Genomic DNA, 26556 nt, shown 5'->3' with positions numbered 1-26556 from the left:
CTCCTTTGGAGGAAAAATCTCTTGCTTTTTGTCATGATAATACTGTTATTTTTCTTATGCCTCAAGTCAAACAAAAGAAGACTAAAGTTACTTTGACTCTTGTATTCTAAATATGTTTGTTTTTAAATAACTTGGCTTCTGTTTTTATCATTATTTTTGCATCTTTACTGAGATGTAATTGACATTTGATAAACATACATTTAAAGTGCATGCTTTGATGAGTTCTGACATGTGAAATCATTACTGCAATTAAAAAACATTTTCATCAATACCAAGACTGTCCTGGAACCCTTAATAATCTGTCCCTGTCTCCACACTCATTCCTAGGCAACCACTGATCTGCTCTGTGTCCCTACAGATAGGTTTTCAATTACTAAAATTATGTAAAAATAGACTCATAGATTATGTATGTTTTTTTCTCTGACTTATTTCACTCAGAATGATGATTCAGAGACTCATCCATGGGTGTGTATTAATGTTTTGCTCCTCTTTATCTCTATGACGTATTCCACTGTATGGATAGAACACAATGCGCTTATCTGTTCTCTTGTTGACAAATATTTGGGTAGTTTCCAGTCTAGCATGACAAATAAATCTGGTAAGACAAAATCATGTTCTTGTCTTTGTGTAGACATATGCTTTCATTTCTTTTGGGTAGACACCCAGGAGTGGAATACCTGAGTTATATGTAGATTACTTTAGCTTTTAAGAAACTGCCAAACTGTTCTATACCAGCAGTGCATGAGTTCCTGTTCCGCCATATCCTCACCAACACTTGGTAAGATCACTCTTTTTGATTTTAACTATCCTAATAAACATGTAGTGATGTCTCATGTAGCTTTATCTTTCCCTGATACTAATGATATGGAGCATCTTTTCATTTATTTGTCATCCTGTAGCTTCTTCAGTGAAGTGTCTTTCAAATCTTTTTGCTATTTTTAAGCATAGATTTCTGTCTTCTTATTATGGAGTTATATGAGTTCTAAATACAAGTCCTTTGTCAAATAAATGTTCTGCAAATATTTTTTCCTGTGTTAAGCTTTGGTTATACTGTTAAAAGTAATAGTTTGCCTCAATCAATAAACATTTTCTTCTAAACCACTTCTAGGTTGCACCATATCTTAAATGTTAATAACTACATCCATTATAACAAAGCTCTCACACTTACAAATTGATGAAAAATTTTATTGAATTCTCCATGAAGTACAAAGAGAGTTTACTTGGTCACATAGAAAAGTCTGTATTTTCCAAAATGATAAGAGCAAAAAATATATTTTATGATTGGCATTTTTTCTAGAAGGTGATATTTTTACCATTTTATCTGATAGTATAAGTAATAATAATGGACTAATTTCATTGTATAAATACTCATTGCTGAGAGAATCTCAGTACCACTTCATTAAATTCGTTTTCACTAAAATAAATAATTTTCTCCTGCCTCAATTTTATTTTTTCTGATTTTTTTCCAATTCCTGATTCTGTGGGTTCATGATTTCTCTTTAGTCTTTCACACCTTTTTCCCCTCCTCAAATTAAAACTTTCACTTGGTAGTAAGCAGATTATCTTTTAAAGTAACAGGACAAGTCATCGTCAGCAAACATCTGTATTTATAGCAAAATGCAGCATTTGCTGAATTCTAGCCCTTTCTTCTGCATCCTTCTGCCAAAACTGATAACCAGCTTTACATTTATAAAGTTCTATTTTTAGTTGTCTGAAAATCCTGGACAGTGCCTTTATAAGTTCATATCAGAAAATGTTATAATTTTAAAATGCCAGATGGTGGTCAATATTACTATAAAAGTCAAAAGTGAAAAAGAAATGGAAGATATTCCAAGTGAAGAAACTTTGTGACTTAATCTTTGTGATTTTATCTAATGATGTAAACATATTTCTATCTCTAAAAGAGTAATTCCTTCACAGAATGACAATTAAATTTGATCTAGAGTGCCACTAAAAATTAAGAACTTCTATCAGTTATATAGAAGACAGTAGATTATAGGAAAAACTCTAGTTGTTGGGGTGTTTTCAATCAAATGGAAATAAACCTTAAGTGTTGTATAGCATTTACTTCCTTTTGCATCTAAGTTGAATTCAGTACTGACAAATGATCTGTAATAGGAAGTATTTTGTCTCTGTTCATTTGTGTGCAAAGCTGTCTATGCTAAGTCGCTTCAGTCGTGTCTGACTCTGTGCGAACCCATAGATGGCAGCCCACCAGGCTCTGCCGTCCCTGGGATTCTCCAGGCAAGAACACTGGAGTGGGTTGCCATTTCCTTCTCCAATGCATGAAAGTGAAAAGTAAAAGTGAAGCCGCCCAGTTGTGTCCGACCCTCAGTGACCCCATGCTGCTGCTAAGTCACTTCAGTCGTGTCCGACTTTGTGCGACCCCATAGACGGCAGCCCACCAGGCTCCCCAGTCCCTGGGATTCTCCAGGCAAGAACACTGGAGTGGGTTGCCATTTCCTTCTCCAATGCATGAAAGTGAAAAGTGAAAGGGAAATCGCTCAGTCGTGTCTGACCCTTAGCATGGACTGCAGCCTACCAGGCTCCTCCATCCATGGGATTTTCCAGGCAAGAGTACTACTGGAGTGGGGTGCCACTGCCTTCTCCGGTACTGAAACACAAATCAGAACTGCCCTTTACCTCCCTTATTAACAGATCAGCTTTGACATTCAACAATTATATTTCAAAAATTAATAACTAGTTGAAAAAATAGCTCTATTTTCCTTAGTTCCTTTAACTCAATTTACAGTAAATGTAAGTAAGTACAGAACTCAATTTACAGCAAATGTATGACGTAAGTACTACAGTTCACATTTACTTGGCATAAGGCTGTACTAAGATAAATGTCAACTAAACTTATTCTCTACCAAGACTCTCTTCTTCCACATCACCAGTTCAGCATTCAGTTCAAAAAAAATTAGCAACGGAACAATGATTACCAAAATATGTTTTATGGTACTCTTTCCCTTGAGATGGTAATAGGCAGGACCTTAAGAAATTCTATGCTTGAATATATCAGGTGGCTGCAGACTTTTATTTGTCAGCTTGGGCTACCATAACAAAATTCCATAGAGCTCTCTTTCTAGCTTGCAGGTGACTACCTTCTTTCTGTGTCTTCATATGGCAGAGAGAGAGGGCACTCAAGCCAACTTATCAATAATTTGGAGGGAGTTGTTTAGTTTGCCCACTGGAGACATGTGCATCCTTGACACACTAAATGGAGGGCACTGGAAGGATAATGGTAACAAAGTCACTTCTATAAGGGGTGACTGCCACCCACTCTTGGTGGGTATCTTTAAGAACAAGAGGGAATGCAGCTGCTTTAATGCAATATCCCTCTCTCGCCTCCATTTCTCTTCTGCCCTCCTCAAATAGCTATAGATTAATAAGTGGCCAACCAAAGGATAAATAATCTGAAGCTTTGGGGTACCTATATGAACTTTTTCTCTCTTGTTTTGTTTTCCGATTACTGCTTTCTGATGCACTCTGTCAAATATTTTCCTTCATCTGGAATAACACCTTGGGCAAACCTCAAAGCTTTCCAAGTCCTTCTCTTCATACAGAGAGACTCATTTTCTCTGAGTGGCTTTCTTTTGTTTTCTTGTTTGGGTTTTTCTTTTTCGATTTTTGAGTGGGACGAGGAGGAAAGACTCATCACTCTGTGAACTTAATAACCACATTTCTCCTTGAATCTTCTCTTCCCAAGGTGGTCCTGATATAGACAGGAGGGTGTGTCTGGCACAGTGTAGACTCAGTAAATGAGAAACAAGCTAAACTACTGGTTTATATTTGAAGAACCTCCCAACAGCTAGAAAGACCCTATTTGTTTAAAAATCAAATTTCTTGCCTCAGTTTTGCATTGTAACTACTAACCAAAAAGAAAATTCTAAGAAGATAGCCTTATCTAGACTTATTTTCTTTTGCACTTATCATTAATTTAGCATTTACAGATTCTTAAAGCAAAACATTTTCCCACTGTTGAGTGACAAGCTATACTCAGTGATATACAAATCAATCCTCTAAGTGGTCAAGAATACAAAATAAAATTAAGTACTATTGAGTGCCTACTATGAATTTGTCACAGGGTAAGAACTTGAATGGAGCAGAAGTGATTTAAAGTTGGTATAAAAATAAATAAATAAATAAAGTTGGTATAAACTCTAGGAACTTACACTGTAGCTGGAGGCTAGCATATAAACATGATGATTGGTTCAAGATCTTAGAAAGGGAGACAGGGGAGGTGAGAGGCATTCCAGTATAGATGTTTGGAGGCATGGGTTCTGAAGCAACACTATCTGAGTTTTAATCCTGATTGCTCTTCACTGCTATCTCTTGTCAAGTTTCTTAACCTCTCTGTGTCTCTCATACTTAAAAAGCAGATTCCTATAAGCAGAATTCCTGAGCAATTCCTACATTACAATAGTAGGAGAAAGATCAGAAAGGATTAGGGACAGATGAAGGAAGTCACTGATTGCAAACATTTGGACTTTATTCAGTAGCAGAGACCCAGGGAACTTATAAAATTGGTGCGGAGCACCACAAAAACAAAGTTTTGGCAAACTAAACTGGTTAGGTAGGACGGTTTGGGATAGGGACAAGACAGAGAATATAATAATAATAATAGTCAACTTTCATAAGATGCTTTGCATGACCTTTGCAAGTGCAAAAAAATTAGCTATTATTATGTTCAGACAATGTGCTGAGCACTTTATATGGGATATTTCTATGGACTGAATTCTGCCCCTCCTCTTCAAATCCATATGTTGAAGCCCTAACCTCCAGTATGACAGTATATGGAGATAGGGCATTTAAAGAAGTAATTAAGGTTAAATGAGGATAAAACATGGGGCCCTATGATTCGTGTCCATATGACAAAGAGATAGGAGAATGTAGGTGCATAGAGAAAAGGCTACGTGAGGCCACAGTGAGAAGGTGGCTGTCTACAAGCCAAGGCCTGGGAGAAACCAACCTTACTGGCTCCCTGACCTTGGACTTACAGCCTCTACAACTGTTGCGAAAATAAATTTCTCTTGTTTAAGTCACCCAATTTTGTTATGGCAATTCTGGCAGACTAAGACAATGGCTCATTTGACCCTTAAACTAGCCCTATGGAGAAATAGTCTGTCCATCATTGTGTCACCATTGAAGAAACAGAGGCTCAGAGAGCTTAAAATGAATTGCCTAAGACAGTTAATAAGGAGCAGTAAACAGAATTTAAATTTAAGCTGTCTTACTACAAATATTATAGTTCAGTTGTAAATTGATAAATGAAAGAATTTATACACATAAAAGGCAGATACATGACTTACTAGATTTATGAGACTTATTAGAGTTCTTAGATTCAGGCTAAAAAAAGGGGGATTATCACTAAATTATTGAGATTTTAGGCCTTGGGGTTCACACAAGTTAAATGAGTAGCTTGTGTGTGATGTGTGGTGTGTGTATAGTTTATATTAAATACTCTGAAAAGGTTGTTTAGAGCAGAAAGGAATTATGGCTTAAGTACTCATGGACCTAGTAATAGCAGACTTGAGTAAAATGAGGGAAGAGATATGGTACTACTGCGGAGGAAAGCAGTATTAAAGAATACAAAATGGTAAACAAGTAATGAGATGATATTTAAATGTGAATGATGAGAACAGATAATGTTTCATCTATTTTGTTATTGCCTATGTCTGTCTTTCCTAAGACACTAAATTAACATTTGGTGATACAGGAAAGAACGGTAGAGAAATGTTGAGATTTAACACTCGGAAGAAGTCATTAAAATTTTTTTCTCCCAACAGGAGCAATAACAGATTGAGACAGAATTTTCCTCGTCTCTTAACTAGGCTTTCTCTCTCTTCTTACTTAGGAAGGCCTTTTAGCTAGCTTCAATTCGAATGAAGGCGATAAAAACTTGGCCACCTTCACACGTGATTTGGTATCTGATACCCGATTGCTGTCTGTGCGTTTTAAGCAACAATGAAATAGCCGCCGGATTGTCAATTCCACAAATGCTGCAGAGGGTAACCGTTTAGTAATTCTAAACAAAAGGAGTAAGCCCCGAATACAATCATCGGTCATGGTCGTTGGTTTTATTACGCCCTTCTAGCTTTAGGGGTCTGGTTCTTCAATGCACGTTGAGAGACCCAGCAGAAGCACTGGTTGCTTTCTGAGAATGAGGGAACTATCCCATTCCTGGATTAGTGTTAGAAGTCGCTACTAGGCCTCTGCCAAGAATTGAGCCGCAATGCGCCTGCCCAGACCGCAGCAGCCTAGCTCTGCATACACCCCATAACATCAAAAACAGCTGTACGAGAAAATTCGAACCTGCAGCAGCAACCTCGCCCGCCGCGCTCCAAAGGTTTCAGCCAGCGCGGCTGCCTTGCCAGACTACAAATCCCAGCATTCACTCCTCACACGGGAGCCAATAAGGAAGCTACAAATTTCTTCAGCCAATCATACCCTAACCCAGTATAACATGCCGACTGAATTATGGGGTTTGTGGTTTTCACGTGGCAACATTACACCATCGTGTTTAAGGCGATGTAGGCCCCGCGTCTGATTCCAAACGAAAGCTCCTTCTAATAATTATTCCGTTGGTGCCCCAGGCTAACCTGTTAATTAGCTTTATTCCCAGGCCTTGTGCGCCTTAAAAATCGTAAACTTTTTTTCTTACTGTCGTACAGGAAACAAGATTTTTCGGATGAAGGCATCCTCATCCTACTGGCCACCCGGTCCTTTAACCGTCGCTTTTAAATCTCGCGAGATCAGCTCCTTTGGGTATAGGCAGGCCTCTGAAGGGCGGATCACGTGTAGATTGACATGGGCCTCAGCCAACAGGATTGCCCTTCATCTGGCGTCTCCACAGCGTGCGTGGGGAGACCTCCGTGAACCCTGACCTTAGCTTTCCGTAGCGCCCGCGTCTACCGTGCCCGCCCCCGGAGCGAAGGAGGCGGGTTTTGGCCTCTTGCCCTAGGGAACGAGTGCGGAGGGAGTGGAAGTGTCCAACTCTTCGGAGAGGCCCTGCTGTACTCCACGCTGCTCATGAGCCCGTTCTCCGGCGAGCAGCGCCGTCGTTAGGCCGGCCCCTTAGCCTCTGCTTCCCCCGGGACAGGCCCACGCCTTGCCGGGGAGGGGGCAGCCTGTCGAGGCGCCTCCCTAGTCAGCGTCTGCGTCGCGCTGCGACCCTGGAAGCGGGAGCTGCCGCGAGCGAGAGGAGGAGCCCCAGCGGCGGCGGGCAGCAGCACCAGCAACGCCGGCGGGCGGGATTGAGGCCGTCAACATGGCGAGCGCCTCGTACCACATCTCCAATTTGCTGGAAAAAATGACGTCCAGCGACAAGGACTTCAGGTGAGGCCGAAATCCGACCCTCAGTCCGCCTCGGCGGGCGTCCCCCATCCGCGGCCCTGGCCCTCACACAGGCCTTGCCCCACCCCTTTGGCCTTAACTGGTTCCTCGGCTTTCCCGACGCCTCCAGGCCACCCTCCGCTCCCCGATCCCAGCAGGCCCCTTTCCTCGCCCACCTTCTAGCCCCCTCCCCCCGTTATTTCCTCTAGGCCGTTGCCCATCTCGGTCATAGGCCCCTTCTGCGTCCCCCACCGCATGCTCTACCCTCCCAGGACGTGACTTCGCGTCCCAGGTAGCGTGAAGGGGCGAGATCACGCACCGCTGTGGGCAAGGGAGTCACTCTAGGCTTGGAGACGTGGAGGCCAGGCCTGCCCGAGGCGCTAGGCCTCCCTGCTCGTGGGGCCCGAGCTGCTGCTGCTGCTGCCCACGCGGGGTCCCAGCTGCGTCTCCTTTCCCGCAGATGTGAGCAGGCCTAGGTGCATTCTGCTTGAACGATTTGCTTTTCCTCCCAAGTCTTCGGGGTTGTGTTATAAACTTTTTCTTTGGATTATCCCTTTAGTGAAGGTGGTAAGAAGGTGGAGGGGGAACTGGGATGGTGGAAACTTGACTCCTAGAGTTTTCCCGCCAGCATCTCTTGTCATTTTTCCTTGGCAGGTAAAAACCCAAGCAGGAACTCAGGGTTTCAGTCTTATTTCCTTTTATTCAAAATTACTGCCAGAAAGTTGAATTGCTGAACCTTAAATAAAAAAGTAGAGGGAACAAATGGATCTTACTGAAAGGAGTTTTCTAATATGGGGGCGGTGAATATGAAGGTTTGTTATACAGTTCTGTTCCTGGAGACTTGTGCTGTTGGTTCCAGACCTTGGTCACATGCATATTGAAGAATTGTTATATTTTCACAGATTATGTTGGTTTTTTCCTCTTTTCTGTTTTGCACAGTAGTAATTGCTACATTCCTTGCTTCCCGCCTTCTATTCCATCACGAATTAAATAAGCTCCCGATCTGAAGCGGGTTTTTATGTTTTTTGATACTTGTTTTGTTTTCTAGTGGTTGTATTTTCTGTGTATTTTAAAGGGAAGAACAAATAGTCTTCAATTTGAATTTTGGTCGGAGGGTTTTTTCTTTTGTATGAACAGTACGTTTTAAAACCTGAAAACACACCCAAACCTTAGGTCCTGGGGGAACATTTTTCTGTTTGTTAAAGAATCATGAAAAATGTAATAATCGTGTTGCTAGTTAAATTGGTATGCTGGTATATTAAGAGAGCCAATGAAATACATTTTGGTTCTGTGGCTTCAAAGCCAAGAATGATTTTCAAAAAGTTTTGCTACCTAGGCAGTTTTTAAGTATTGCATTCAAAACTTTTAAAATTAGTTTCCTCATAATAAATATTTTAGTGTTTTGGAAAGAGACGATTATTTGGGGTATTTTTAGGTTTGTGAGTTTTAGTGTGAAAATAAAAATTATTGGGGGAAATAAAAGTTGTTTGTTCCTTAAAGGATTAGAATGTTGTTTCCCTTTGGAGCTTTGCTTGCTTTCAGTGCAAGCCATTGAAAATACAGAAATCAAGTCATGTGATAATACTGCATATGTGATATTGACCAAAGCCTCCTTACATTTTTTGTAAAAGAATCTAATACATATATGCTTGAGGGTTTTTTACAAATTATATGGAAGAGTAATACTCAGTGTGGAACTTGATAAGGGTTATCTACCAGTTTGGGCTTGAATAAATCAAAACATTGCTTGGAGGATTACTTAATCTCCTAAAAATGATATCTTTCTAATAGTTGGTGAATATTATAGAAGATATGCCTAGGAACAGTAAGTGCCTTTCAGTAATTTGTCATAAAGCTATTCTTGATAACTATATTTTTAAGACCTGTGATACGCTCACACCCTTTAGTAATAGACAAGACTTTGAAACCAAAGCACTAGGTATGTTAAATAACTGACATGTAAGAGATTAATTAAAACAGCATTTGCGGTCAAGTACAAGATTTTTCTGTATTTGAATAGGTGTGTTCCATTTTAAAATGATGCTCTCTAATTTCTCTTTAGAAGTTTATATACTTGTTTATTTTGCTGGAAATACCACAGTTGTAGTCACATTTTTAAAAATACCTAATGCTAGAAGGATCTTGAGGACAAGATTAATTAGCATTATAGAAGATCTTAACGTATGCAGACTACTTTACCTTGTGCCAAGGGGAAAAGAAAACTACATCCAAAAGGAAAAAAAAAAATCATTTTCCTCATGGTGGAATCCAAAGAGAATATGACCACTAGTCACAAATACAGGTTCTCGTCCTGTAGGATTCTTTGTTGTAAACTATCTGATATCTTGGGCAGGCTACTTTGAGATTAAATTTTTGCTTTTGAGAAACTTGGATATGGATGATTACAAAAGGTCCCTTACAGGCCCAGATTTTCAGCTCTCTGAATAACAACATAGTTTTTTAATGTGAAGGGGGTAAATAAATGGATGCAGGCTTCTAAACTTTAGAATCTTTTTTTTGTTGTTGTTGTAGGACTTAAATTATAGGCTCAGATTCATTGGGAGAGAAAACCAAAACCTAGTGTCCTTTTTCTTTCATGTTTTAGCATTCTGTATTCTTTGAAGATGGGATGGTAAGGCTTAGTGCTTGGTGATTATGTAGATAAGAGAAGAAAACTTTAATATGCACAAATAAAGCAAATGCTTCGCTTATAAATATTAATCCTGAATATTCAGTGGCTTGAGGTAACTAATGATATTCTGCTTTTATTTTCATGTATTTCACCACCAACTGAATTAAAGTATTCCAGGGAATCAAAAGCTAAACAAAATTTTTACCACTGTTTTATCTCTCTGTACGTAATAGTTAATACTTACTGTGGACTTTATACACTTATCCTTACAACTTTAGTAAAGTGGACACAAGCAGTCTCTGTTACGGTTGAGGAAACTTCCATCCTGCAGTAAGTGCTTGCCCAAGGTCAGTTTGACAGCAGCAGATCTAGGATTTCCAGATACCCTCACGGCATAAACTCTCAACTGCCATACTCTACTTCACCAAGGTTTTTACCAGGGGACATTAAGAACAAAACCTTAAATTTCAGTTCTAAGTTAGGCTTATGGAATATTTTGTGCTAAAAGACACTTTAAATTCCCTAAGAGGGACTCCAAAAAGTTGAAGATTAGTGCTTGCCTTCAGTATTACCTGCATGCTTGTTGAATGGTTAAGACATTTGTGAAAAGATAAGGAACCCAGGGCTATATGTAGCTTTCAGGCCTTCGTGGCAGAGAACATGAAAGCAAGGAGATTCACCTGCAAGGTGTGATCTGAGCTAGGTCTTGAAGTTCTAGTTAGAGAAAATGAGTACAGGTGTGAGAGCACTCTACACAAAACACCACTCAGGGAGAGAGTATAAATAATCTTGTTAGACACGGCAGGGACCTTGTCTTATTGAGCTGAATCCTCCACTTAATTTAGGGCCTTGGTCCTGGGAGTTCTCAATAGATAACTTGTTTTAGTTGAATTGGATTTTAATTCCAGAGTTAAAAAAAAAAAAAGGATTGGGAAAGTTTCTTTAAGAAATCATTGTAAAATCTACCCAAATTATTTGATGCGATCTTAAAATAATTCACTGCATTTTAGAATTTCCCAGCTTGATAATGGTTTGTCACCAAATTAATTTATGTGTTTTGACTATTGGAAAATATTTGCCCTTGAAAACTGTTTAAAGTGCTAATAAAAATATCAGGCCTGTTATGGAATCATCAGCTTTCAGAGTTGGAAGGGACCTTACAGATCCTGTAATAGCTGAAAGTACTGTGTGGGCATTTACAATAATGTGTTATGGGAAGATTGAGGGCAGGAGAAGAAGGGGGCAACAAAGGATGAGATGGTTGGATAGCATCACTGACTCAGTGGACATGAGTTTGAGCAAACTCCAGGAAATAGTAAGGGACGGGGAAGCCTGGCATGCAGCAGTCCATGGCGTCTCAAAGATCAAACATAACTGAGCAACTGAATGACAACAGTTATAACAGGAGAGGCTCTTCTGCTTGTGCTTGAAGAAAAGTAGGTTTAATCAGAAGAAATAGATTTGTAGAGATTTAAGAAGGTGACTTCTGAGCATTTTCTAAGTACTTTGCCTGTTGATGGCAGTAATTTACATGATTTCAGTTAATGTGATTTGGAGGGAGGTGTGGATGCAGGTACTGCTAACACTCATTATCAGCAATAGTTAGGTCTCACCACTGAAAAAGAGGAGAAAGGGACCTCATTGAGGAAACTGGGAAGAAGAAACCTGACTAAAAATGAGTTTTATTTACATGAACAATATTAAGACTGTCCCAAGTTGATTCATGACTAAGAGAAGTAATGAGAAAAGGTGAGATAGCGGTGGGGTGTGTATGAAATCTTTGAAAGGTAGTTTGTTCATTGGGAGATGCAGTTTGCCAGTAGCCTTTAAATCTCTGTTGGAAGCAAGGGTAAACTTGTGTTTGTGTATTAGAAGTGTTGTGAAAACCACTCACTGTACAGTACAGAGTATCTCTTTCTACCATTATTTCTGCCTCTCCGCATTGGATTTATTTAAGATGAGTAAGTTTACTTCTCAGGTAACTTTCAGTTCGGTAGAATAAGCCAAGTGTGTTCAGTTGCAGTCTCTGACTGTCTAGCTTATAACTTTTTGTGCAGAGCCTTGGCACAGTTTCTAATGATGGTAGCACCAAAATATTTGAGTAAATGAGATGACACTGCCTGCAGGTTAATCCACCTGGGACTTCCATAGAAGTCTGCTTGTTAACAGGTTCCTCCTCTCCCACCTTAAAACTTATTTTTTCTTATTTTGTCTTGTTAATGTTACCATCCACCAAATGTCCCAGTTGATATCACCATTTCTTCTTTACTTTAGTTCCCTGATGAGTATTTCTCAAATTAGTCTCCTTATCTCAGGCCTCTTTTTAATGCAGTATGTTGGTAGTTCTTCTATTAGAATTTTCTTCCTAACTATCACAGCTGATCATTGCCTTCTGCATTGCCTCCCATAGATGAGATAAACTCCTAAGAGGTTGCCCACCTAAGCTGACTGAAATTACTCTCCCTCAAATTGATAACAATCTCCAGGTAACTTAGTGGGTGATTTCTTTGCTCTTTTATTTCGTATGTAAACACTGTTTACCATTTTTTCCTTCTTGAAATTTTCATATGTATAGGTGTCCCTCCCACAGGTTTGGGTTTGTTACCCTTTGTCTCAGTAAGAGGTTGTTAGTAGCTATTTGGATAATTTTGGTAAGGTCTCCCAGGGACAGAGGAGCCTGGTAGGAGGCCGTCTACGAAGCGATTTAGCAGCAGCAGCAGCAAGGAGGCAGGGGTTTGTTTGCTTTAGAGTGGATGTTGTCAGAAAGGGGCAATTCGATCACTTGACATCTTAATAAATGTTATAAGGAGGCACGGTAAAGCAGAGGAACAGCTATTGTAAAGCAGAAGTTGCAGTCACTCTTTTAGTTAGGAGGATGTTTGGTATTTTGTGTTGCTAAGTGAGCTTGCCTGAAATGGATGTTCTGTGTGATTATATATAGGAAAACAATATCCTTTCACTGTAAGATAAGATCTGTTGATCTGTTTGGATTATTCATTTGGATATTTTAATTGGAGTTTAGATATGAACCTCAGAACTCAGTTCAGAACCTCAGAACTACACTCCAGTTCCTGGACTGTAGAGGCTACTGGCCCCCCTTTCTCAGCATCTCTCCATTCCCCCCAAATCTTCATTTTTTTGGCCAAGAGCAGATGAAGTTGGTCTTCAGGGCAGTAATTCATGATGTTGACGGCTTCACTTTTGCTGGGATTTTGTTGATTAGGATCAGAGGAGTGGCCATTCAGTGTAGTCTGTAGTGGAACTAGGCTTGTTAATTCTCTCTCCCTCTGATGTAAGATGAGTGATTGAACCATCTAATGTGTGATGGTGGTTATTCAATAACATTAAGACTGGACAGGATACATACCCGCTGTAACACCAAAATCCTGTGTTTTCCCTCCTATTTCTTTGTACTTAACTCATCTGTTACTACCCCCATATCTAATCCATTTCAAAAGTCTGTTAATTTTTAATCTTGTAAATCTCAAATAGGGTTGTTTCTTGTTTTACAGTAGTTACTTGTCTAATATGTATTTCTTCGGGAAGACGCATCATGACCTTCTTGTGTGCTATCAGGGACAGTAGATAGCGCTTCAGCACTGCACCCGGAGGGGTCATTCTAAACAGCAGAACTACCAACAAAAAGCACAGACATGCAAAAAAAAAAAAAAGTGGCACCAGGTAGACTGAGAAGAGGGTGCTTGTTTACAGTGTGAGAGATGAAATAAGGCAGACCATCACCTTGTGCATTGTCAGCTGGGAGTGTGTGCGGATGCGTGCTTTGGGTGCTGCAAATGTTTCGTGGTTCTTCACAAGTCTGCAAATGACATGAAAGCATTGGAGAGTTGATTTGGGGGTTACAACACATTTTACTTTGCTAATAATGAGACTTGGCTGTACGTCCATTTTTCCATCTCCATTGACTGTCATAAGTCTAATTCCAGCTGCAGTAGCTCTCCTTACTCTTCTCCATTCAGTCTGCTAAATGAAGTTTGATTCTCTTCAAACTACTTTCCATAGTGTAACTAGAGTAATACTTGGAAAATGTTAATGTGATCATTCCACTTACTCTTCATCTCTACCTCAGATGCTTTTCGGTAGCTTCCCATCACTTTTATAATAAAGACTAGAATCTTAGTAAGGTCTTCAAATCTTTTTAATCTTTTGGCCCTTGCTTACTTGGTTATAACCTCCCCACTCTCCACACACAGTTCCTGTTCATGTTTAGGATCTCAGTCTTTTCTGATATACAACTTTCTTTCCAGTCTAGCGCATGTTATTTTGTTATCCCATTGTCTTTATATCATGTTCCTTTCCTTCATAGCATTTATCTCAGTTCATAACTACATATGATGTAAGTACTCATATATGTAGTTTAAAAAAGTTATTATGCCTCAATTCGATTGTTATGTAAGCTTCTAGGTAGCAGGAAGCACCTGTGTTTGCTTTTGCTAGCCCTTGTAGGTGTATGCTAGCACCTAGCATAGTACCTGACAAATAAAAGGTTCTCAGGACATAGTGAATGAGTATATACAGCCTTTCCCATCTTAACCTCAGCCTGTGTTTCCATCTTCCCGTTAGGTTTCCCTGTGTCTCACACACTGAATTGCTTCTCACTCTGGGGTGCTATGCTCCTCCCCAGCACCACCGCCATGCACACAGATTTAAAATCCCAAACCAGCTTTCTCCATGGAAACCCCTCTCAAACCTTTGAAATCCAAACTGTCAATTCTTTGGTGTGGTCATTGCCACACACCCTTGAGTATTTTTAAAAGTTTGTGTGAGATTTGTCGAATTTACCTGTTTGTCTGCCATGTGAGATGAAAAGTTCAGAGGAGGGACTGGGTCTGAGTTTATCATTTCAGCCCTTAGTGCCATAGCTAAAGCAATAAATGTGTAAAAGACATTTTACAAATTTGCTTCTCAGTCTGCCATGGATAGCTTTCAAACTGGTCAAACAACTTCTTTTTAAGATTTATAGTGCAGACTTTTTAACACATTAACAGAGGGAACTTTCTGGTTTCAGGGTCACAATTAAAAAGTAATTCTTACTATCGCAATCTAGTTTTCTGATTTTTAAAAATATCTATTGCTAATTTTGCTGATGCTCATTTCAGCTTTTAAAAATGTTTAACTAGATTTTTGAAATCAATAAACTTCTTTATTAGAAGTATAAGTTCTTTGAGGGTCCTTTGCTCATAATCCAACCTTTGTAGCATAACAGGCAGTGAATAAATAAATGGTAAGGAATCTTTGTACCAGTAGTTTCTTCAGAACTATAAAATAACTTTTTATTGGGATGATATGCTTTTTTAAATTCAAATTGATGATCCCTGTGTTTTCTCTTCAACCATATGATTAACATTTCGGAGATCCTTAGGGGTTCCTAACTGATATGCCTGTCTAATGGATTTTATCCAAGTAAAATAATTGGTGAAGATGCTTTTCATGCTTTATGTGCAGAAGTGCGTGCATGGTTCTATTCAGTTGATTTTTTCTTTTTAACTTTCTGGACTGTTACCTGATTTTAAATTCATTTTTTTCATCATGTAAAATGGGAAGGGGCTTCCAGTTAGGAGAACTGTGTTAATTTCAAAAGGCACAGGCTTAATTTACCTGTGTTATCCCAATTTGACCATATGCTTTTCTTTTTAAGCAGTTTCACAAGACTTGATAAGAATTATGCTTGTGTGTAGTTTAAAACTTTGTCCTTTGGCAGTGGTTCTTAAGGAAAGGAGGCTAGATGTCTGGTGGAACAGCTTTCTGCTTCAAAACATCCTTTTGAAAATACACTTGATTCTGGTGGTGGGAGTTGGGATGGAGGTGAGAGTTTGCATTTTGTAGTTTTCCCAGTGGTTTGTAATATGAGCTGCCCAGTCTGACACTACAGCATTACACAGGAAGGTATTCTTAATGTTAAAGACTTCCTAGATAAAATTCAAATCACACGCAAAGTAAAAGTAAAGAGGCACTTTTCTTCCCCTAAAAGCCTTGATGCAATTATAGTTGACCCCAGAACTATGGGTCTGAACTACACGCGTCCACTTAACATGGGAAAATTTTTCATTAAATGTATACCACATATACTACATAATCTGGATTGGTTGAATCTGCAGATGGAGAACTGTGCAGATGTGGATGTTGAATGTAAAGTTACACATGGATTTTTGATGAGATGTGGAGGGCTGTGGCGGGGGCGCGGTACGTCGGGAGGATTGAAGCCTTTAATGCCCACGTTGCTCAAGGGTCAGCTTGAGTGTACTGAATGAGTGTTCATTGAAGGTCCTGTCAGTAAATTTGAAATCAAGGCTAACCTGAGGAAAATAAAGCCAAGGATACCTTATTTAAAAGAGTACATCAGGACTTAGATACAAGTGATAGCATTGGATTTGAAAACTGATTTTTATTAATGCTTAAAAATTTTAATTACTGACAAATTTTAATCTTATTAGGTTTATGGCTACAAATGATTTGATGACAGAACTGCAGAAAGATTCCATCAAGTTGGATGATGATAGTGAAAGAAAGGTAGTGAAAATGATTTTGAAGTTACTGGAAGATAAAAATGGAGAGGTACAGAATTTAGCTGTCAAATGGTAAGTTGTTTTTTACTTGCTTCCTACCACCTCAACTTTTAAAAAGTTCAGTATGGTAACTGGTAAATTTTCTTAGTTTTGTTCTATGTCTTTGTGGAGTGTTTTAGACTTTGCGGGTAACTTGACTTAGCATTTGTACTTGGTACGTAGACACATATTCTTATATGTAGTTTCTATATTGGCTAGAACAATAGTATTTATATCTTATGAAACTTTAGAAAGAGTAGTTCTCTTACTTACTCGGCCAGATTTTTTAGCTAGGTTGAAAGGCCTACTTACTGTATATTCCAAGGCGGGGTGAAGTTTAAGAACCAATGATAAGGGAAGTAAAAAATAATAAGACTTAGTAAAGGATAGCAGCAGTTAAAACTATAGGTCACTTAACACTGATGATATAATAGTTACAAAGAATTCCCGTTACCTTGAAGAATGGTGCATTGAGAGCATCTTTTAGATGTGATATTGACAGCTGGGGAGAGAATTTGAGTTCTTAGTAAATTGTATTAATGCACCTTTTAAATTTATGCATATCAAATATTAGAGATCCTTAAAAATTTACATGGTAAGTTATTGGTAAGTACAACCTTTAGCTTCCTATAAAGTTAAATTATAGAATTTAATCTCATTTTGTATGACATATAATATTTGGTATTGATTTAAATAGAGCATTCTCATTGTTACTTTTGAATTTTCTTATAAAGGCTTTAAATTTATTTTAGGCTAAGGATTTACGCATCTGTAAAAACAGGCAAAGTGTGAGAAATCATTGGTCAGCATAGAGTTTTCTAGATATGTAATACAGCTTTCTTTAACTCGGAACATTTGCAAGTTTAAAATAAAATGGGTCTTCAAAAAAAATAAGTTGCAGAATAGAGCCAATGGGTCTGGTTTTACTTCAGTAGTTATTTTCATCTTTTATTTTGATATGTGCTTATTATTAACAAACAAAATTTTGTCTAACATATGTGCTGAGCAATTACTAGCCTTTAAAAATGATAATAAAAAGTAGGTTTTGTCCCAGATTGAGAGATACACAGATCTTGATTCACTTGAGTATGAATCTTGTTAGAAACCTGAGCTTTTGATGATCTCTTATACTTAAAATTTAACAGGTTGGGGGGGAAATGACATATATTTAGTAATATAAGAAAGAAATTAAGATAGAAACAAAAGTAATATATTAGGAGATAAAACTCAAGAACTGATTCTAGGAGGAGGGAAAGTCCTAATAGATAAATTACTAAGTAGCTTTATCAAGAAGTTGAAAAATTTATCAAAGAACTCATCACCCAAAAGAAACTCCTGCCCCAAAATCTTTTCACATACTCTTTGAAACTTCAAACAGCAGATAATTCCAGTACAGATAGTTCTAGAATTATTTCAGAACATAAAGTATTAAAACCTTTTAAACAAAATACTGATAACAAATTTTGACTAAATATAACACTAAAAGAGAAGATTACACATCAGTTTCATTTAAATGTTCAAAATAAAATCAGTAGTATATTAAGTGCAGTTTACCATGACCAAGTGAATTTCATCCTGAGTATAAGGACAATTTAATATTATGTGCTTTATTAATACTTTTATTTCATCATATTAATAGATCAGGGGGAAAAAACTATCTGGTTAGTTGTCAAGGTACTGATGAGATTCAACTTGTGTTCTTCATTTAAAAGAAAAAAATAAAATCCAACACCTAGACTGCTTAATATAAGTAGAGGGATGAAATACTTTCTGAAAACTGGCATCATATTTAATGTCAGGGTGAAGAACAGGTCAGAGATGCTTTATATCATTAAAGTGAATTCATCACTTGTTTCAAGTAAAGCATAACAAGAAATCCTTAGGTCCTTTTTTAAAAAGTGCACAAACACATTTATACCTCAACCCAAAAGCCAGTAAATTACCAGACACTTTCACACTAAAGGCAGGAACACGAGTGTCTCTCTTCATTAGATTTCTTTTGAAGGCATTAGCTACTGTAAGACAAGGGGGAGGAAACTAAGACATAAAAGAATTTAAAAGGTCACAGGCAAAAACAAGTCAATCAAGAAAAGAGAATAAAAAATTTAGTGAGGGAGTGTGCTGTAAAATTAATGAACAAAAATCAGCCTTCATATCAGCAAATAAAACAGAAGATATGGAAGCAAATGTCCATTTATTATGCAACAGAAAGACAAAATGCCTAGCAGTAAATGTAACATGTTACAGTGGTGACTTTGGGTGAGGATATTGTATGGTTTAAAGTAAGTGTATAATTTTATCTTTTAAAAAACTATTATAGGAGAAAAACTTTAAAATACTCTTGACCAATAGCAAAAATGTACTTGTGAACAAATGGCAAGACATCTCAGGTCCCTGGATAGAATAACTCAACAGAGTTATTAGTTCTGGGTTATTTTAATGCTAACTTAACTCGAAAAATCAGTAAGTTTTTCCCACAAGCTAGACAAGTTGATTCTAAAGGGCATTTTGGTATGAAGAGCAAAGAAGGGCAGGATATTTGCTTGATAGACCACAAAAGCCCTGAAAATCGCTGGACTTGGAGATGTGTTGGTTAACCCTGCTTGATATGGAAACATACTGTTATGTTTATCTAATGGATGAAAGCAGTGAGGTAGTGACACAGTAATAGAACAGCAGTGGGAAATAGGGTGGAAACTACACGATGCAGTTGGCAGCATCATGAGAAAAGTTGAACCATGTAAAAAAAAAACTGGATTACTATTTGGAAAACATAAAATTGTATCCTTACCTCACAACTTCTTACTAGATGTCAACATTGTTCACCTTAAGTTGGTTTTATTTTGGATATATTAGTGTTTTGTGACTTTTTGCTGCTGATTAGTAGTTCATTGATATCATTTTAGGGTTTGGCTATTGTGCATAAAGGTAGAGGGAACATTCTTGTATGAATCTCAGGACATGTGTCTTTATTTCTTAGGAAGAATGAAATTGCTGTTGTCTATTTGGTGGCACTAGTGGTAAAGAACCTACCTGCTAATGCAGGAGACGTAACAGACGCGGGTTCAATCCCTGCGTGGGGGAAAATCCCGTGGAGGAGGAAATGGCAGCCCACTCCAGTATTCTTGCCTGGAGAATCCCGTGGACATAGGAGCCTGACAGGCCATAGTCCGTTGGGTTGCAAAGAGTCGAATGTGACTGAAGCGACTTAGCATGCGTGAACATTTAGATTTTTAAGAAACTGATAATTGTTTTCCAAAGTATTTGTACCATTTTACATGAAAGTACAGTTGTTCCACGTTATCATCAACGGTTGGTAATGGCTACGACTCTCAGCACTGCAGATGGTTTCCCTCCCATGGATGAAACCTGTGCCCCCTGCAGTGGAAGCATGGAGTCCTAACTGCTGGGTTGCCAGAAGTCCTGGTTATGTTGCTCTTTATCTCTTCCAGGTGGTGTATAGGTGTAGTTTTAATTTCCATTTCTCTGAATGACTACTGATCTTTAATGCTGTTTTGTTTGTTTATTGCCATTTATTTTTTTGTGGACTTTCCCCACTTTTTAAAATTGAGGTTGTCTTTTTATTGCTGAATTGTAGTTCATTTATTCTGGGTATATGTCCTTTTGTGCATATATAAGTATTTTCTCACAATTTGATCTTAAAATTTTAATTTACTTTAAAATTTAGTTTGACTTAATTTATAAATTCATTTCAGCTTTTATGGTTATTGCTTTCTGTGTTCTTAGAAATCTGTTTATATTATGTTGTAAAGATTGTCCCTTGTTTTCTAAAAACTTTATAGTTTCAGCTTTTATTTTTAGTCCTGTGATCTATCTTGAATTAATTTTTATGAAGTAGAAATTGAAGTTATTATTATTTTTTTTTTTTCCATATGGACATCCAGTTGTTGAAGCACCATTTATTGAAAGCATCTTCCTTTCTGTGCTGTCAGTTTTGGCATCTCCGTCAAAAGTCAATTGAAATAAAAGTCTATTTCCAGACTCTGTTATGTTCCACTGGTCTATTTGTCTATTCTAATGCCAATGCCATATTGTTTTGTTAGCGTAGCTCAGGCTTTTTCAGGCTTGGTGCGCTTCAGTTTTGGGGCCAGGTAATTCTTTGTTATGAGGAACTATCTTGTATGTTCCATGTATTGTTGGATATTTAGCAGTTTCTCAGCTTTTACCCACTATTTTTGCCAGTAGCATTCTTTCATCCCTCAGTGGGGGCAACCAAAAATGTCTCCAGACAGTGCCAAATTTTTGTTGAAGGGCAAAAATCTCCCTTGGTTGAGAAACACTGGTACAGATCTGTAGAAATCTGAAGTAAGGTCATTTTTCTTTTCTCAAGAGTATTTTGAGTTTTTAAGTTCTTTGTATTTCATGTAAATTTTAGAATCAGGTTCTCAGGTTCTGTTTTAAAAATAAGCTTGCTCAAATTTTGGTTGAAATTGTGTTGAAGCTATAGAAATATTTGAAGAGGATCAGCAATTACAATAATACTAAATCTTTTAACCGTTAATTGCAGTGTCTCATAATTATTTCAGTACTTTCTGTTCATTCCTTGGGATATTCTACCTTAACAATTGTTGTCAGTGAATATCCCCCTCTTTTAATCCTGATTTTGGTAATTTGTTTTCTCTCTTTTCCCCTCAATTCATTTAATCAAGGATTTACCATATTTACTAATCTTATCAAAGAACTGACTTCAAAGTTTGTTCATTTTCCCTATTGTGTGTTGCCTTATTTTACTGATTGCTGCTGCTGCTTCTTTTTTTTTTTTTTTTACTATTTTTCTCTCCGCTTATTTTTTCCTTTCCTAATTCTTAAACATTTAAAGGTATATTTTCTCCAAGTAGTTTGTGATTATTTTTTTTTATCATTCAGTTTGAAGCATTTTTAATCTCCATTGTGATTATTCTTTGATTTACCAGTTATTTAGAAGCAATTTCCAAATATTTATCTGGATGTTTATTTTTAATGGTTTCTGACTTAATTGCATATGATCAGAGAATCATACTCTTTAAGATTTCAGAGAGGTTTATTTTGTTTGTTTTGGTTTGTATTGTTCTGTCTACTCATTGAGATTGGTTTTATGATTCATCATATGATAGCTCAGTTGGTAAAGAATTTGCATGCAAAGCAGGAGACCGTTTTCGATTCCTGGGTTGGAAGATCCCCTGGAGAAGGGATAGGCTACGCACTCCAGTATTCTGGCCTGGAGAATTCCATGAACTGTATAGTCCATCGGGTCACAAAGAGTTGGACATGACTGAGTGACTTTCACTGTGGTGGATGCTCCCTGTGTATATGTGAAAGTGTTTCCTACAGAAGTTGAATATGGTATATTATAAATGTCAGGTCAAGGTAGTGTTGTTCAGATTTATATATCCTTTGTGATTTTTTTTTCTTGATATTAAATACTGAGAGGAGTGTTGAAAATTTCAACTATCATTGTTTATCTGTTTTTCTCTTTAATAATGGCAATTTTTGCTTCATGTATTTTAAAGCTGTATGATTAGAGGCATACATATTTATAATTATGTCTTCTTATGTTAATATAGCTGCCCCAGTTTTGTTTTTAAATTAGTATTTGCATAGTGCATCTTTTTTCTATTACTTTCAGCTTTTAATCTGTTTTTATTTTTAAATTATGTGTCTTGTAGACAGCAGATGGTTGAGTCTTGCTTTTTTCCTTCTATTCAGTTTCATAATTTCTTCCCTTTGATGGCATTGTTTTTTTAGTTCATTGTTTATTGTAAATATTGATGTAGGAAGCTTTCAGCATGCCATTTTGCCTTTTTTCTATTTGTTTCTTTTGTTGTTGGTTTTTATTTTTGCAAATCCATTTTTATTTTTTTGGCTGCTCTGGGCCTTCATTGCTGTGAGAGGGCTTTCTCTAGTTGTGGTAAGTAGGGGCTACTCTAGTTGTGGTACACAGGTTTCTCACTGAGGGTGGGTTCTCTTGTTGCAGAACTCAGGCTCAGTAGTTGTGGCGCATGGGCTTAGTTGCCCCATGGCATGTGAAATCTTCCTGGAGCAGGGATTGAACCCATGTCCCCTGCATTGGCAGCCAGAGTCTTAACCACTGGACCAACAGAGAAATCCCTGTTGGTATTTTTATACCTTTTTTGGGACAACAGTTCTCGAAGTTTTTATATACCTTTTTTATACCACTTTTTTAATACCTTTTTTGGGGCAACAGTTCTCAAAGTTTGAGTTGGGGTCCCTGAAAAGTGACCCTGAAAAGTTTAAAACTAATATGAGTAATGACTAAGTCAGGCAATTCTTTTGACATCTCATCTCTTTAGTGTGTATTGTATTCATTCTAGCATCTGATCCTTCCATTTGAAATGCTCTTTTTTCTAACTATATCCCATAAATGCAAGTACCTAAAATTTGTTTCTGAAGTGCGGTCTCCTGTCTGTAAATAAATACTAACTTTGCATTTAAAAGTTATCTTTTTTTTTTTTTTCAGTTGCACAGAGTAGTGAATGCCTTCAGTTAATTTCTAAAATAGTTATGTGAGTTCCTTGCCTCACCAACCATATGGTAAATTTTTGAAGATCAGGGCCATTTTTGTTATTCAGTACAGTCTTGAGTACAGTGGCTCTTCAGTGGATAGTCATGTCCCAGGTATTACCTATGTGCTAAATTCTGTGGGAAGGACACAGGAGGAGAGCTTGCCTTTATCCTCAACCAGTGGACTTACATGCAGTGCTAAAATAATAGCAGTATGAGATACTAATATGAAAGGCGTATTCAAGATGCTTTGGAAGCATGGAGAGGTTCTGACTTGTTTGGTTTCTGCAACTGATTACTTGATGCTTAAAACAAGAAAATAAAAGATATAAATTCTTGGACTTATGAATTGAATGAAGTTGGTGTTAGATGGTAGGAAGAGAGGATCACAGTTGGCAAAATGTGATATGTTGGGTGGAATTTCTATTGCAGGTAAATCATCGGATTCTTGTTAGGAACAGACTCCTAATTAGCTTTTTTATTATTATAGGATGTGTATTTGAAGGGTTTGCCAAGGGTGGGGGTCAGGTGAAAGCATCTTGAATTTCATGATACTATGAAGAAAATAAATGGGAAGAAATTGGAAACTGCAAGAAGCTTATTAACCAACAATTTTTTATACTCTTTTTTGTATATTTGTTTTCTCTCTTTCTGTTTTTTTATCTAGGTTAAATTTTTTTTTTCTTTTTGTGTTACAGTCTTGGCCCTTTAGTGAGTAAAGTGAAAGAATACCAAGTAGAGACAATTGTAGATACCCTCTGCACTAACATGCTTTCTGATAAAGAACAACTTCGAGATATTTCGAGTATTGGCCTCAAAACAGTAATTGGAGAACTTCCTCCAGCTTCCAGTGGTAAGCAAGAGTGTTTTTTCCTTCTGTTTCCCTTTTATAAATGGAAGTGTTTCTCTAGTTTTTTTTTTCTCCTGGTCACAGAGAGAGAAAGATGTATTTACCCCTGAAGATCTTGTAAACATCCCTTCGAACAGTGAAGGGAAAAAAGTCTAGAGTCTTATTTTTGCTTAAAAACAAATTCAGTTATTTTGATTGAATTTAAGTATTTCTTTGGAGTGCCAGTTCTGAAAAATTTTGATGTTGGAACTTGATTTTATATCATTGCATGTACAGTGACTTGCAGAAAAGAGTTAAACCAGTGTATGCATGAGAGAAAAGATAACCAAAATCATGAGTTATTTTGATTAGCTTTCCATTTTCAGTATTAATTTCGCTTTGCATTAGAATTTATGGTGTAAAACAACACTATTAAGATAGCTATGAAAGATTTCAGTTTACTAGTATCTTTAGTACAGGCTGAGCCTTTTATAACTACTTACAATTTTAAAAAGTTTAAAACAGTTACAGTTAATGAATTTGTCAAGTAATTAGCTTTTGATCTCCAACAGAAATTTTTATGTAAGTTTTAGAATTGGTCTTCACTACTAAGCTGTTGGCTTAAATTAACAGTCTAAAGTTACTGTCTCATCTGCAAATGGAGTGCAATTACTATTCCATGGAAAGATGTATATTGGTAAAAATGTAGTCTTAGTATGTAGTTTTCATTCATTTACTTAATATTTATTAATCACTGTGCTATCACGCTAGATGATGCATGTGTACTGTTTCACTTTGTCCAAACATCAATCATGTGAGAGGTCTTAATAATGTAGATTGTTGATAAGAGAATTCAAATTCAGGGAGATTAGGTCAGTTCATCCAAAGTTTTGATTACCTTGTTGGGTGAAGAAGATTCATACCCATTATTTTCTGTATCATGTCATTGTTACTTTACCCTTACTGAATTAGTTACTTCAAAAACATTTCACCAACTGTGAGCATGTTATTTATAATTGTATTCAGTTCAGTTGCTCAGTCAAGTCCGACTCTTTGTGATCTCATGGACTGCAGCATGCCAGGCTTCCTTTCCATCACCAACTCCTGAAGCTTGCTGAAACTCATGTCCATCGATTTGGTGATGCCATCCAACCATCTCATCCTCTGTTGTCCTCTTCTCCTCCTGCCTTCAGTCTTTCCCAACATCAGGGTTTTTCCATTGAGTCAGTTCTTTTCATCAGGCGGCCAAAGTCTGGAGTTTCAGCTTCAGCATCAGTCCTTCTAATGAACATTCAGGACTGATTTCCTTTAAGATTGACTGGTTTGATCTCCTTGCAGTCCAAGGGACTCTCGTGTTTTCTCCAACCCCCCAGTTTAAAAGCATCAATTCTTTGGCGGTCAGCTTTCTTCATACTTCCAACTCTTACATCCATACATGACGACTGGAAAAATCAAAGATTTGACTAGACGGACCTTTGTTGGCAAAGTAATGTCTCTGCTTTTTAATATGCTGTCTAGGTTGGTCATAACTTTTCTTCCAAGGAGCAAGTGTCCTTTTATTAGTTATATTATAATTGTCCTCATTTTTTCCCTCTCATTAAATAAAACATGTTTGTTTTTAGCTGATTTCTGGCTCTAACAGGAATTCTGTTAACCATGCAGATTTTTACTTTCACAATTTCTTTTTCCTTTTTTTCCTCTCTCTGGTCAGTAACAATACAGATCTACTTTAAAATATTAATAACCTTTATTGATGAGTCTCCTGGAACAACATTTCTACTTAGATTGGAAAGGATCTCATTAGGTTACTACTAAAGATGACTCAAGTAGAGAAAAATGTTATTTGCTTTCCAGTTTAGAGGTGTAAACATTACAGCTGCTAATAGCTCCATAGCCAGCATTCCCACTGGTGCACAGAAATAGTTGTGCAGTATGAGTTTACTGAATTGATATTGTTTTCCCTGTTTCATGCACTCTTCTGCAGTTATCTCCAATTCTTGTTTATGTCTAATAACTTATTTTATTGAAAAACAGTCTATTTTGAAACATTTTTCTGATATGGATCTCTTGAGTCAGTTTTTAAATCAAGTTTAGAGTTGCTGAGTATTTAATAACTAGAATGAATTTAAGGTGGAATTCAACATACTTGCCTAGAAATTATTATGGTTCCTTTTTCGTGCAGGCTCTGCATTAGCTGCTAATGTATGTAAAAAGATTACTGGGCGTCTTACCAGTGCAATAGCAAAGCAGGAAGATGTCTCTGTTCAGCTAGAAGCCTTGGATATTATGGCTGATATGTTAAGCAGGTAAACATGACTGTGGTTTCTATTACTTATATACAGATATTTGCATTTATTAACACTTTCTGATAAATATAATAAAACTTGGTCAAATTATTAATATTTAAATTGTTTTATAAATGTGTGGTTAGGGGTGAGGGAAGAAAAAAGCTAATTATACTTATGTAATATTACATAGCAAGCATATTTTTTGTAGCTTGAAAAATAATAAAATTTGTAATTTAAATATTTCAGCACAGTTTTTATATTTTGTTTTACCCTTTATTTTCTTGAATATAGTCATCATTATTTGTGGCTAATTCACTTGAACTTGAAAATAATCAAGTGCCTTCATGTGGTACAAATACACAGTAAAAGCGAAGAGCTATCCTAGCA

The 26556-nt window shown here is 37.2% G+C and overlaps 1 protein-coding gene across 2 annotated transcripts in view; it reads left to right on the top strand.

Moving 5' to 3' along the window:
* Positions 1–7028: 7028 nt before the first annotated feature.
* The window catches only part of CAND1 (cullin associated and neddylation dissociated 1), a 43968-nt gene continuing 24440 nt past the window's right edge, over positions 7029–26556 (top strand). For both annotated transcript variants that reach the window (XM_052639481.1, XM_052639479.1), the window contains exons 1-4: positions 7029–7338; positions 16420–16563; positions 23751–23905; positions 26064–26187. In XM_052639481.1, coding sequence (XP_052495441.1) covers positions 7271–7338; positions 16420–16563; positions 23751–23905; positions 26064–26187 — 491 coding nt within the window. In that variant the 5' untranslated portion in view covers positions 7029–7270. The remainder of the gene's footprint in view (positions 7339–16419; positions 16564–23750; positions 23906–26063; positions 26188–26556) is intronic.

This window comes from Budorcas taxicolor, chromosome 5 (assembly GCF_023091745.1).
Source record: "Budorcas taxicolor isolate Tak-1 chromosome 5, Takin1.1, whole genome shotgun sequence".
NCBI classification, from domain to species: domain Eukaryota; kingdom Metazoa; phylum Chordata; class Mammalia; order Artiodactyla; family Bovidae; genus Budorcas; species Budorcas taxicolor.
This window is presented reverse-complemented; position numbering and strand designations above follow the sequence as displayed.